The 13,546-nt window shown below is 38.8% G+C and overlaps 1 protein-coding gene across 1 annotated transcript; it reads left to right on the top strand.

Annotated features, from left to right (window-relative positions):
* The first annotated feature begins 243 nt into the window (after positions 1 to 243).
* DND1 (Cyclic nucleotide-regulated ion channel family protein) lies at positions 244 to 5,331 on the top strand. The gene is made up of 8 exons (XM_010259878.3): positions 244 to 570; positions 735 to 1,365; positions 2,821 to 3,036; positions 3,294 to 3,616; positions 3,718 to 3,829; positions 3,916 to 4,152; positions 4,301 to 4,387; positions 4,487 to 5,331. Exons 1-8 carry the CDS (start codon positions 533 to 535, stop codon positions 4,970 to 4,972), a joined length of 2,130 nt encoding a protein of 709 aa, XP_010258180.1. The 5' UTR covers positions 244 to 532; the 3' UTR covers positions 4,973 to 5,331.
* The last annotated feature ends 8,215 nt before the right edge of the window (positions 5,332 to 13,546 follow it).

Here is a 13,546-nt window from a genome sequence, read left to right as displayed (position 1 = left end):
ATTGAAACAAATCCAGCCTAATTGACACCCCTAATTCTACCTTTTCTCGAACCAATTCATCCTGACGCAGGCCCGACCGTTGACAGCCCAAAAAGGTTTGGGATGAAAAGGCCACGTGTTTTTAAATATTGAATGTGAAAACTTTCAATGTTACATAAAATTTGATTAATAAAAAAATCGGAAAAGTACGGACAGGCTCATTGCAGCTTCCAAATAAAATTCGGGAGAGGAAAACGTTGAAACGTGAGAGAGAAATATACCCGATCACTTCAAACATCATCCATTTAAAGTACGGACGGACGCTTCAAGTCTTAAGTGCTCTAAATTCTAATTAGATCCCTGGAGTGGAGTGGTGAATTATTTTCGCCCTAATCACGACACAATTTCATCATGTCGTCTCTGTTTATATTATAATAAATAATAGCTTATATATCGATCATCTCTTCCGTTGTCAAAAAAAGATTCACCAGCAGCCATCTTCTGCTTCTCTTCTTTCGCTCGGTCACTTTCCCATGGTTCCGCTCTCCCCAATATGCCCGAACTTTCGGAATTCTTCTTTTCCTTGCCAAGGTCTCATCACGACTCCATGCTCAACTACTTTTCATTTCTTCTTCTCTGTAACAAATTGGGTTCTGATCTGCTCTAGATAGAGTCTGAACCAGCTGAAACATCGGTCATTTATTAGGGAAGCCATATATTGATCCTATCTAATTCCTTATGTCGTTGATGGACAGGTGGATTGGAGAGTCCCTTCGCCTCCGGAACAATTTGGGCGAGGACGACGACGATGAGGACAACCCCAGCTCACACTCGGTGGAGTGCTACGCTTGCACACAACTGGGCGCACCTGCCTTCCACTCTACGAGCTGCGACCGAGTCCACCCTCCCGAGTGGGAGGCCTCTGCAGGCTCGTCGTTAATACCCATCCAATACCGTGCGGACAACCTAAAGCCCCGGGGGTCGGAGTCCAACCGGAGACGGACGTCGACATGGGTGTTCGGACGTGTGCTGGACCCTCGAAGCAAGCGCGTGCACAGGTGGAACCGTGCCTTCCTGCTAGCACGAGGCATGGCACTGGCCGTCGATCCCCTCTTCTTCTATGCGCTATCCATCGGGAGGGACGGGGCGCCTTGTCTCTACATGGACGGAGGCCTAGCGGCCATAGTCACTGTGCTGCGCACAGTCGTCGACGCCGTGCATCTCTTCCATCTCTGGCTTCAATTCCGACTCGCCTACGTTTCGAGAGAGTCTTTGGTTATCGGGTGCGGCAAGCTGGTGTGGGACGCGCGTTCCATTGTTTCCCACTACGTGCGCTCCCTCAAGGGATTCTGGTTCGACGCCTTGGTCATTCTCCCCGTTCCCCAGGTTTGTCACCATTATTGGAAGCCCCATATCATTTCAGTAACTTGACGTTAAACAGACCAACGGGTTGGTGTTAGTATTTTTGTTATATTCGACCCATTTTTTGATATTTTAAAAATACCCGACCTAAAACCCATTTTTTAAGTAGCCATTAAAGGGTAATTTGGTCAAATTTAGATGATGAATTTTGAAGAGTTAATGGTGAATTTAAGAGAAATGTAGCAAATTTTAGACAATTCCCCTTAATTCAATTGCTTTACCGCATATATATTAGACATGCCGGAGCGGCAGAGGCCGCTGATCCGGGTTTAGGCACTACCTGCCAGCCACCTCCGAGCGGCCCAAAAACGTCAAAAGTCAATAAAGTTCTGAACCGGCCTTGTAACTGTTGCTCTTTGTAAGTTTCAATTTACGTAGCTTTTGTCCTCTGAGTCACCAAATATTGTCTTATTAGTAGAGAAGTGGAAGCACAAATAACACGTGGCTTATGATCAACATACCTCTCTGAGTCTGAGGAAGCTTCACAAAGTAATGAGGCCTAGTCTAGTGGCGCTTCTGAGTTATGACCACGTATGCACCCACCAGCAGCAGTCCCACCTCATACTTCTGATGATGTCTATGCTGTTGTCCACATTAGCCCAACCTATAATGCTGGGCCCATCAGGATCCATCTGGCCAACTCAAACCTGGATCTCACGTGTATATGCCGTGATTGGCCCAATGTCTCTAGTCACCAGAAATGAGTCCAACCAAGTGGTGATAGAAATGATACGTGGCCGTTTATGATTAGCGGTATTTCTAGGGCTACGTCGCCACTGATGAATGTGTATATGCCCCAGATTAGGTGGGTTTGGGTTGAGCATTTGTTATGGGGCCGGTCCATCTGGTACTTCTTCTTTCAGTTTTACACCCCCCCCCCCTCCTATTTCTAGTGTCTTAAGCAAGCAAAGGTATCACCAATTGTCTATGACCATGGATATGGTAGTATTAAAAATCAAACTTAGGGCATGAGATAGGTTTGGATCTGGACTAGACCCAGCAAATTGGGGAATGTATGTGTAATGGTGAGATAAGGCCCATACCATTTTGGTAGAGTTCTTTGACTGATTTGGGCTTCATTTACTTTAAAATATGGATCTTTAGGATGATTCCTATAGGAACATGATTGGATCTCGTACTGGCTACTGATGCAACTTGGACCACGTTGGGTCCAGTTAAAGGTCAAGCCCAGCCCAACGCTCTGTGTTCAACTCTTAACCCTAAACCAAACGTCAATGGACCTAACCCCATCTCAAACAAACCCTCCCCAGTCCCCACCAGCCATGAATCAGGTTGGTCTGAATTGGTTCGGATTAATCAAGAATATTAATCTATTTAAGCTGAATATGCTGATTAATGAGTTTCCGAGTTCTGATGCATGGCTTAGAAAATTCTCTAATTGATCTTTTCCTTTTGCAGACAGTTTTCTGGTTGGTGGTGCCAAAGTTGATAAGAGAGGAGAAGATTAAGCTGATAATGACAATCCTTCTATTGATATTCTTATTCCAATTTCTCCCAAAGGTCTACCACAGCATCTACCTTATGAGGAGAATGCAAAAGGTTACAGGTTACATCTTCGGCACCATTTGGTGGGGTTTCGGCCTTAATCTCATTGCCTACTTTATTGCTTCTCATGTAAGTCCTTTTCTCATCAAAATTGCAGAACTAAATATTTCTTTAGCTAAAACCCCATTAAAATTCATCTTACAATCTTTTTCTTTTCTTCTGTAAATTAGTAGATTTTCCGAAAATCTCTTTTGGGTTTTCTTCAATGTCTCCTACTCTTCCATCAAAATCTTCTCAAAGCCAAAAAAAAAAAAAAAGTATTTCTTCAGCTGGGTAGGCTAAGCTAAGCTAATTGCTGCATGCCTCTGTATCTTGCTTGTTTGCAGGTTGCAGGGGGCTGCTGGTATGTCCTCGCCATCCAGAGAGTAGCGCAATGCCTTGGACAACATTGCCAAAGAGGTAGAAAGTGTAACCTCTCTTTGTCTTGTGCCAAGGAGGTCTGCTACCGGCTTCCGCTGCCATCGGATATGATAGAGAGTCCATGCCGGGATAATTCAACAACCATTGGAGTCCCTAACTTACCAGTCTGCTTAAATGGTGATGGGCCATTCCGTTTTGGGATCTACAAGTGGGCACTTCCGGTTGTTTCTAGCAATTCTATTGCAGTCAAGATCCTCTACCCCATATTCTGGGGCTTGATGACACTCAGGTAATTAATTAAGGAAGAAAACTAAATTGCCATTTTCTTCTTCTGGTTCTGATTTTGTCTTAACTTGTTATTTAACCCCATTTTACCTGCTTTTAATGCAGTACTTTTGGTAATGACCTTGAACCTACGAGCCACTGGCTAGAAGTGATATTCAGTATAATCATCGTGCTCAGTGGCTTGATGCTCTTCACTCTTTTGATCGGAAATATTCAGGTAATTAAGTTGTTGAAATAATGGACCCATGAAACTAATTAATTTGAGATTGATTTGATATTCTAACTGCATGGGCGGGTTTACAGGTGTTTTTGCATTCGGTCATGGCAAAGAAGCGGAAAATGCAGTTGAGATGCCGAGATATGGAATGGTGGATGAAGCGGAGGCAGTTGCCTTCACGTCTGAGACACAGAGTCCGGCATTTCGAACGACAGAGGTGGGCAGCCATGGGAGGAGAAGATGAAATGGAAGTGATTAAAGACTTACCAGAAGGACTCAGGCGGGACATTAAACGCTATCTTTGCTTGGATCTCATCAGGCAGGTAATGAATGTAACCCTGTTATCTCTGACTTGGCATGCAGAGTGCAACAAAACTTTCTCTGACTTTTTTTTTTTAATTTCTTCGATCGGCTAATTAATCAATGAAGCTAATTGTTCTGGCTACCTTATTACACATTGTGCATATATAGGTGCCTTTGTTCCAAAACTTGGATGACCTTATTCTGGACAACATCTGCGATAGAGTGAAACCGCTTTTCTTCTCCAAAGACGAAAAGGTAGGTAGAATGTTTAATTTAATTAGTGCTGATGATCATGCACGCAGGCAATGAACTAGCAGATTAATTATAAGTTGTGTTATTCATGGGATGGAGCAGATAATCAGAGAAGGAGATCCAGTGCAGAGAATGGTGTTCATTGTGCATGGGCATATAAAGAGTAGCCAAGGCCTGAGCAAAGGCATGGTAGCTACATGCATGCTAGGTCCTGGGAACTTCCTTGGGGATGAGCTACTTTCATGGTGTCTCCGGCGCCCATTCATTGACCGTCTTCCCGCCTCATCTGCAACGTTTATCTGTGTGGAAGCAACTGAGGCATTTGGGCTAGATGCACATCATCTACGATACATCACCCAACATTTCAGATATAAATTTGCTAATGACAGGCTCAAGAGGACGGCCAGATATTATTCATCAAACTGGAGAACATGGGCAGCAGTCAACATACAATTTTCCTGGCGTCGATACAAGTTGAGGGCCAGAGGACCTGCGCTTCAACCAACAGAAAATGGAGACGCTGACCGACTTCTTCGCCAATATGCTGCTATGTTCATGGCTCTTAGACCACATGATCACCTCGAATAAGCTAGGCAGGACTCAGGAGCGCTACGTACTCTTAATTGTTTCAGTCCCCCCACCCCACCCCAGACCCCATTCTCCAAATAAACTAGACCACATGACCACCTTCAATAAGGCAGGATCCTTCCATTGAAAAAATTGATGGAAATGGTGATTGATTCCTTGGACAATTTTCTGCATATTGTTCACCACCTCCAATAAAGCAAGGACCTTGATCCTGTCTTGTTTCAGCCCCTGGTCCCCAATAATATGTATGTTTTATGACAATTCAATGTTATTGGGGTTTCATTGATGAAAAGGAATTTGAGTTGTACATTTTTATTCAAATCCTAAATTCATGGTACCATGGATATATTTTCAGTTGACTTGAGTTGAATTCACATTGCGAAAGTAGGAGTACTACTGACGGTTCTATAGGCAATAGATTTCAACTGGGTATTGAGGCTAGCTATGGGGTGTCAATGGATCGGTTTTGGGTTGGACTTCGTCCTAATCAAAATCAATTTAGACGGATTGGACGGACCAACAACAAGGTATATTGAATTTGGACGGACTTGATGGACCAATATCACATATTGGATTGGACCGGTCCGTCCATAATGAATTTATATTGGATTGAGCCAATATCTGGTCCATTGATGGAAGATAAGAACATAGGTGTCAATGTATCAGGTTTGAGTTGAAAACAATCTAAGAGTCTGTTTGGCATCTTGCTCCAGAAAACGGTAACACAACAGCGCCACGTTAAAAAAAATAGTGCTCTAGGAAATGCATGTTTGTTTGGAACCGTTTTCCCATAAAAAATGGTGCTCCAAGTCATGCCTTGGAAATCAAGAAGGCGTGGTTTGGAGCAACACCGAATTTGACGTTTTCTCATATTGCAGCTCGTTGTTGCCAACGACGACGTGATGTGGCAGTGACATGGACTTCCTATAATGGGTATCAGTGCTGAAAACATACATGGATCACTGGTACTGAACATAAAGTATTGTTGTTGCTTGAGGAAACATCCTACCTGACAGATATATTTGCAAATAGAAAAAAAAAGACACTGTTGGTGCGTCCAATCCACACATCAGTAGCACCATTTTCTCTGCAGCATCGATGCCAAATATACACTAAATTAACAGAAATTTAAACAAATTGGACAGTCTCTGAACCGGTCCAAATATTCATTGGACTGAATTGAACCAGGTCCATTTGTAATGGACTCACATTGGACTGGATCGGATTAGACCAAATCCAGTCCAATTAACACCCCTAATTGAGGCCCTGACTATGAATTTCAGTGGAAAAGGTAGAAAAAAAAAGTGCCACTTTACCAAGTTAAATACCATGCCTTGATTTAGTGAGTGGCACTGGTTATTACTAGATCAGGTCATGTTAGGGTAATTTTGTTTAAGTAATTGGCCACGTTGGGCTGGTCTAATCGGGTCCTAACTCTTTAGAAATATTTTAGGTTATAAAAAATTCTGGGGTTTTGAGTTTCCGGTCTAAACCTGAGCTTTGATCAGTCAAATATCATGTCTAGGTCTACCTTTTATATACCACGCAGATCTACTCACTACTGTTTCATCATTATAACTTTTTTTTTCTTTAGCTAAGGACTAAGGAGAAAAGGGCAATAATGTACCTCTCCAGGTTTGCTTTGTTGTCCATGTGTTGGTCTTATAATCGATTGCAAGCACAAATGGGTGCACAAGTCCTCCCTGTTTTTCTTTTGTTGTCTATGGCTGGCGACATCAACATGTGTTGACATTTTGACACAGAGTAAGGCAGGTTTTGGTAATTAATGGAATGCTTTTGATGTTTTAGGAACCAAAAAGCAATTATATTTTGCTTTGTTGCTCCTAAGAACACCAAAGCATTCTAATGGACGTTGCAACATCTCATTTAAGTCATTTCTGTAAAAAGCCCAGATGTAGCTTTCTGTTTTCCCTTCTTCTTGCTTTAATGAATACTAGTAGTGACCAGCTTATGTGCTGCTTTTTAAAAATGTATTGCTAAGATTAAAAATGAAGTAACAGGGATTCACCAAATCAACTACTTAGAATGAGAACCAATTGATGGTTGTTTTAGTTTAGTTGATAGATTTTTTTTTGCTAGTTGTAGCAAAGACCTGGATTAAACCCGCTACCACCAAGGTTGGGGGTTAAGAAAATTGGTTCACCCTATGTATTGGTGAGCAAATTTGGGTTTTGACATTAGTTTGGGGCAAAGATAGGGTTCACATTTTGGTTTGCCCTTAACCTTATCCAATCCATCTAATTAACACCTCTACTTCATTAAGTAGAACCAAAAGGGATTAAAAGATATTTACGCCCCATTCGCTTTTTGATAAGTTACTTACCCTGGTAAACGCAGTTATTTGGGTAAGTTTTTCTTGGGAAACACTTGCCTAAGTAAGTGCATTTACCCATGTTCTTTTATTTCTCATGTAAATAAGTCAATGGCCATTTTAGCCACAAAAATCCATAATTAAAAAGAACATTTTTGTCTCATTTAAGTGTTGGCAACTTTCCCCCTAGGTGGAAAAGTTATCTAACCACCTAGGAGATGGGTACCAGGAAAATAAACTTTCCCTGTTCCCACATAAATATGAAAAAAGAATATGGGATTCTTGGTTAATGGAAACCAAAATCCCATTGACCAACTTTTCCCCCCTCTCAAAATCTGAAAAAAGAATGCCCCCTTAAAAGGAAAAAAATGATTTAATAAGGAGGAAAGATATTATAAACATTGACTATTAAGAAAAGAGATACAAGAATTGTCTCGTTAGAGAATAAATATGAATTTTATGAGACAATGAAGATCCTTGAGGGTTTTAATTTTGTCTTGTTATACTTTTAATGACTCGTCACCTCTCCTCTATATATATATAATTGCTCTTCACCAAAAAAAATGAAGAGATGACTCATTTTCAAATTTATATAAGTTAGATAATGGACTTGACCCTAGAACTGCAAGGATTGCTCAAGGTTAGATACAGCCTTGTCAAATCAAAAGTGAAGAAATTGATTGTCCATATCATTGCATATGCAGTTAATAACAAATGCTATAAATAAATAAAAAATTAAACTTATTTGTAAGATAGATACCCTTCTTATCCAAAAAAGTTAAGTACAAAAATCAACGTATGAACATTGGCATTCCAGCCTCAAAAAAAACATGATTTGCAGATGTAATTATAACAGAAGACCGATTGGTCTCTACTATTATATAGGGAAGGTCTTGGAGTTTGAACAAAGTTTAGGTTATTAGAGTGTTAATAAGAAGCATAATTCAACAGATAAAGCTCAAAAAGAGATTTCCATGAGGTGGAAACCCATCCCCTATAAATGGGTAAAACTAATAAACATTGATGAATCTGTTCTTATCCATGATGGTTTAAGGCTGATTCATCCACAACCAGACTCTTTTGTAGACTAAATTGGAAATCCTCCATGGTATCCATGGAGTTTGAGGGATGACTAGTAGAACCGGAATCAGAATAGTCTATTCTCTATTTCCCTTCACCTATTTGGTTTAGTCTAGAATCGGAATCGGAATCAAGATTTCTCATTTCAAGGACAGAGAATGACATTCCACTAGGAATGGGAATGAGATTTTGATTCCACCCAAGGAAATAGTTGAAATTGGAATGGTCTATTCCAATTCCAATTTCAGAGCCATAATCTTTGCAAACCAAACAAACCCTAAGTTATTGGGTTATAAGTCACTCCTTGTATATAGGTAGGGGTGTCCATGAAAAATCGAACCGCAAAATGCGGTTAACCAAACCGATCAGTTCGGTTTCGATTTGGAATTTTTGAAAAATCGAAGGACCCGTTCGGTTTTCAGTTAACCTACAAAAAACCGATGGTTAACCGAACCAATTGATATAAATATATATTTATATGTATATTTTAGATATATTTTTAATATATGTCACATATTTTCTAAGTATTATATATAAATATATATTCATTATATATATACTTATATTATATTTATAATGATCTATTTATAAATATATTATATATTTTTTAAAATATTTATAATATATTATATATCATTTATTATTTATAATATAATATTATACATATATTTATATAATATATATTATAAATATAAAAAAAAACAAAAAACCAAAGAACCAAATCGGTCAAAAACTGAAACCGACAGACTGGTTAACCAATGGCACCAGTTTGGGTTCGGTTTTGGTTTGGTGAAATGGAAAAACTGCTACACCAGTTTGGTTTACAAAAAAAGGGCCATGGTTCAGTTAACCAAACCGTGGACACCCCTATATATAGGGATGCAAATGGATCGGATCGGATTTGAATTAGGGTATATTCGAATCCGATTTGACACTATTCATGCCGGATCCGATCTGGTTCAAAGATTTGATCGGATTTGATAGGACTTGATTTGAATTTGAGTCCTATTGTAAATGGGATCTTCGGATTTGATCCAATCCAACTTGTTTTCTTTAAAAATCAATAAACTATTAAAACAAAAAATACAAGTATTTTTTATTATTTTCATCATATATATATACATGTTTTTTATAAATAAATAAATAATATAACAAATGTATAAAAATATATTTATAAATAAATAAATAACATATATATATATATATATATATATATATATTTATATTTATAAGTATATAATATATCGGATTGGATCTTCTCGAATCGATTAGGAGTGATCCTTAGAGGTGTAAATTGGGTCATGCCGCTCACGGCCCAACATGGCCTAGCACGATCGTGTGGACCGTGTTGGGCCTGGGGTTTTAGGTCCACCGGTCGGGCCAGCACAACACGATTAAGCGGGCCGTGCTGCGGGCTTGGCTTGCGGCACAACCCATATATATTATTTATATATTTATATAATATTATATAAATTATAATTATATAATAATATATAGTCTATAATTAAATAAGTATTTTTTAATTTTACATTACTAATTTATTTAATTGTTGTATATATAAGCAATTGTATACATCAAAATTCATATAAAATTAAAATTTTAAGTTTTTTGTCAAATTTTTAAAATAAATAGCTTTGGCCCGATGCACGGCCCGACCTGGCCCAAAGCTTGGCCCACGGGCCAGCCCAGCCCGTGGCACGGCATGACACGGGCCTGGGCCATGGATCATGTTGAGCTGACCCCCCAAGTTATCCCAGGGGAGGGCGGCATGGTCCAACATGGTCTGTACTTTTTACGGGCCACCCATCTAGTGATCCTATTATCCGAAGATCAAGATCCAAATTCGGATCGGTCCATTTGCATCCCTAATAGATTTTTGATAATGTCATTGGAGGGCTACCCCCGAGGAGCAAGTATGACTATTTTGTGTGGTAGTGATACTGTAATTTTTTTTAATATTTTGTTGCATCGATCATATGCTGGTAGGGGTGGATTCAAGTCGAGCCAAGCCGAATAGCATGAGGCTTAAGCTCGGTTTGCCAAGTACTACAAGGCTCGAGCTCGGTTCGAGCTAAAACCTTGAGCTTGAATTCGGTTCGAGTTAAAAACTCGTAAGCTCAAACTCGATTTGAGAAAAAATGTTTTATAAAAATAAAAATTATATATATAATATTTTTATTTGATATTTAAAAATAAAGAATTATAATATTTTTATTATATATATTATTTTCTATAATTTATATATATATATATATATATATATTTGAGCTCAGCTCGCGAGCCTCACGAGCCAAATTCTATTAGACTCGAACTCGATTTATTTATTAATCGAACCTGTAAATTAGACTCAAATTCAACTTAAAACTTGGTTGAAATCAAACCGAACCGAATTTTTCACGAGCCGAGGTCGAATAGCTCGTCAAGAATTCGACTCGTCTGATTTACTAAATCCAGTTATTACTTCCATATTTAATTTTAGATAGTTGAGCACTTGAGCTTATATTGAATTATTGCATGGTAAGTATGGGTATGAAGAGGATGAATCCAGAGTTGGGAAACAGCGGGGGAAATTTAGATGCAATCAATCTCGTTAATATTGTACTAGGCTCTAGCTCCATTATTGATAGGTTGGTTAGTTATATCTCTTCTCATTTGAAACCTGCAAAAACACATGCTCTTATCTCCAAGCCAATGGTTGGTTGTTGTGTAACTTTTAAGGTTGAATGATTGACGAAAACAATTAAAGCATCTTTCTGTATCTACATCTTTACTTCTGGCAGTGTTTCTTTGTTATTAACCATAACAACAAATTCCAGTTTTGTTATTTGAAAGCAACACTGTTTTAGTACATTTGTTTTCTTCCCTCTCTTGCATTGCACATGTCAATTGGGTTGTGTCAACACACTTCGGATTGAATTTGGGTTGGGTTGGATGAGCAAATACTATACGTTATCCTTAAATTTTTGGATTAGGGTTGGCCCATGAATCAATTCGGATTATCCAAAAAAAATAACTGAAATATAAAAAAAAAAGAAAAATACAAGAAAATGCCAAAATAAAAGAAATTAACCAAAAATAAAATAAAAAAACTTAACCATCTAATGATTTAAAGAGTAAACAATAAAGTATAAACATTAAATAGAAAAGATTTCTAATAATACATAAATAATCCCAATTTGATCTAACAATCAGGTTAGCGGGTTGACCCATGACCTAACCCAACCCAATTTTTTTCAGATTGAATTGGGTCAGATCATCTCAAATTCAGATAACTAGATGTGAAACCCTATCCCTGTTTTTTGGGATTGGGTTGAATTGGGTTCGTGGATTGGACCAACTTTTTGCCATGTGCTACATAATTAATTAATAAAATTCATTGATTGCTTGTTTAGGTGTAGCAAGTTTGGTAAGAGAAATGAGTGAAGCCTGTGTGGAACCAATAATAAGGTTTTATGTCAGTATTAAATATATGGGGCCTGCATTTTTTACATTGAGGCCCATGAATGTATGAAACCTCATCATGGTTCCACACCCCCCTGAACAGGGTTCAGTTCAGTTAATCTGAATTGGCATCAATCCACCAAATAAGTTGCCCTATTTGCATTGAGAGAATGGGTGCACGTATCATCATCAATCATAAAGGCTCTATATAATCCTGTGCCCTTTTCAGCTGACACGCACCACAGATCTTGTCCATCATGTACTGAAGAGAAGATTGTGGAGGCCCCTGTATCTGTATGTAATTGTGGTTTTGTTGTTGTGGTGAAACTTGAAAGAAGAAATTCAACTTTTACATGTCAGATTATATGTATGCATATGCAGATTTTGAGTGGTGATTATAATAGGACCGGGTGGGTTTTTAATCTGAAATTGTCATTTTGTAGAGGATGTAAAAAATATTTTGAGAAGAGAGAACAAAAGAATTAATAGATTTTGTTGTTTGAATGTTTCTAGGGAAAATAATGGATTTATTGTCAATTTTGGTCTTATGGAGTCTGATCGGCAACCCATACAGATTCATTCCAACATCATCTACAGCGGCACAACTCAAGTACCACCCCAACTATGACAACATACAAATACTAAACTAAACATGTTTGAGATGTGCGGCTGTAGATCATAATGGAAGCTGTGTGGGTAGATTGAGGTACTGGCCTACTGGGTCTATTACCATTAGGGCTACAATTTGGGCAGTCCAACCCAAGTTTTTGCATGGGTTGAGTTTGAGGGCCCATTTGGTTAATGGGAATAGGGATCTGGAGTCGGAATCGGAATGTTTTGATTCCAATTATTTGGTTGGATGGAATCAGAATATCATTACCATTTCTGCTGGAATGGCATTGCCCCATTTGAGGGGATGTCATTCCCTCCCCCTCCCCCTCCCCTTGTGAATGAAATCCCATTCCAGCGTGATCGGCTTCGGCCAGGGTAAACGCGTGTTCACACTGTCCCAATAACCACTTGCAACCTTATATTGGGAATATCTCCCCATGAAATAAAAGCACACGAGTAGGGAGATATTCCCAATGCAAGACTGTAAAGGCTGCTCGAACGGGCATTGCCCTGATGAAAGCCAAACTCCATTCCAGCTTATTCCAATTCTGATTTCAATTCATATCTAAACCAAACAGACTATGGGAATAGATCATTCTGATTCCGATTATAAACCAAACGGACCCTGAATTCTTGGGCTATGATTTAGGCTCCGCTAGGAAATTTGGGTCTAACCTAAACTTTGGGTTGAACTTGGAACGAGGCCTTAGGGTTGCCTGAGCCCAACTTGAGCCCAGCCCAATCTAATTGAAGCTTGCCCATCCAAATATATACATACTTATATAGCATTTTATTTATATATAAAAATATTATTTTTCTATTTATATATTACATGTATATAATGAAATGTGTAGATATTTTTAATTAATTATACTTATAAATTGGGCCATAAAACCCAATACGATTATTTAAAAATATATTCATAAATTCTTTCAAATCCAATCAAACCATGACTAAGCCCAGGCCAACGCCATCCAAGCTCAAAGCGAGCCCAAATTTTATTGGGTTGGGCCTATCTTAACCTAGGTAAGGTCACACACGAACCCGGGGTTTGTACTTGGGCATGGCTTTACCTTCAACCCGACCCAACCTGGTAGAGTTGCAACCCT

Source organism: Nelumbo nucifera, chromosome 4 (assembly GCF_055504915.1).
Source record: "Nelumbo nucifera cultivar China Antique chromosome 4, China Antique-T2T, whole genome shotgun sequence".
NCBI lineage: Eukaryota > Viridiplantae > Streptophyta > Magnoliopsida > Proteales > Nelumbonaceae > Nelumbo > Nelumbo nucifera.
This window is presented reverse-complemented; position numbering and strand designations above follow the sequence as displayed.

Coding starts and splice junctions, on each gene's coding strand:
- DND1 (XM_010259878.3), top strand. CDS start 533: ATGCCCGAACTTTCGGAATTCTTCTTTTCCTTGCCAAG. Junction 1,366..2,820: donor TCATTCTCCCCGTTCCCCAG/GTTTGTCACCAT, acceptor TTCCTTTTGCAG/ACAGTTTTCTGGTTGGTGGT. Junction 3,617..3,717: donor TGGGGCTTGATGACACTCAG/GTAATTAATTAA, acceptor CTTTTAATGCAG/TACTTTTGGTAATGACCTTG.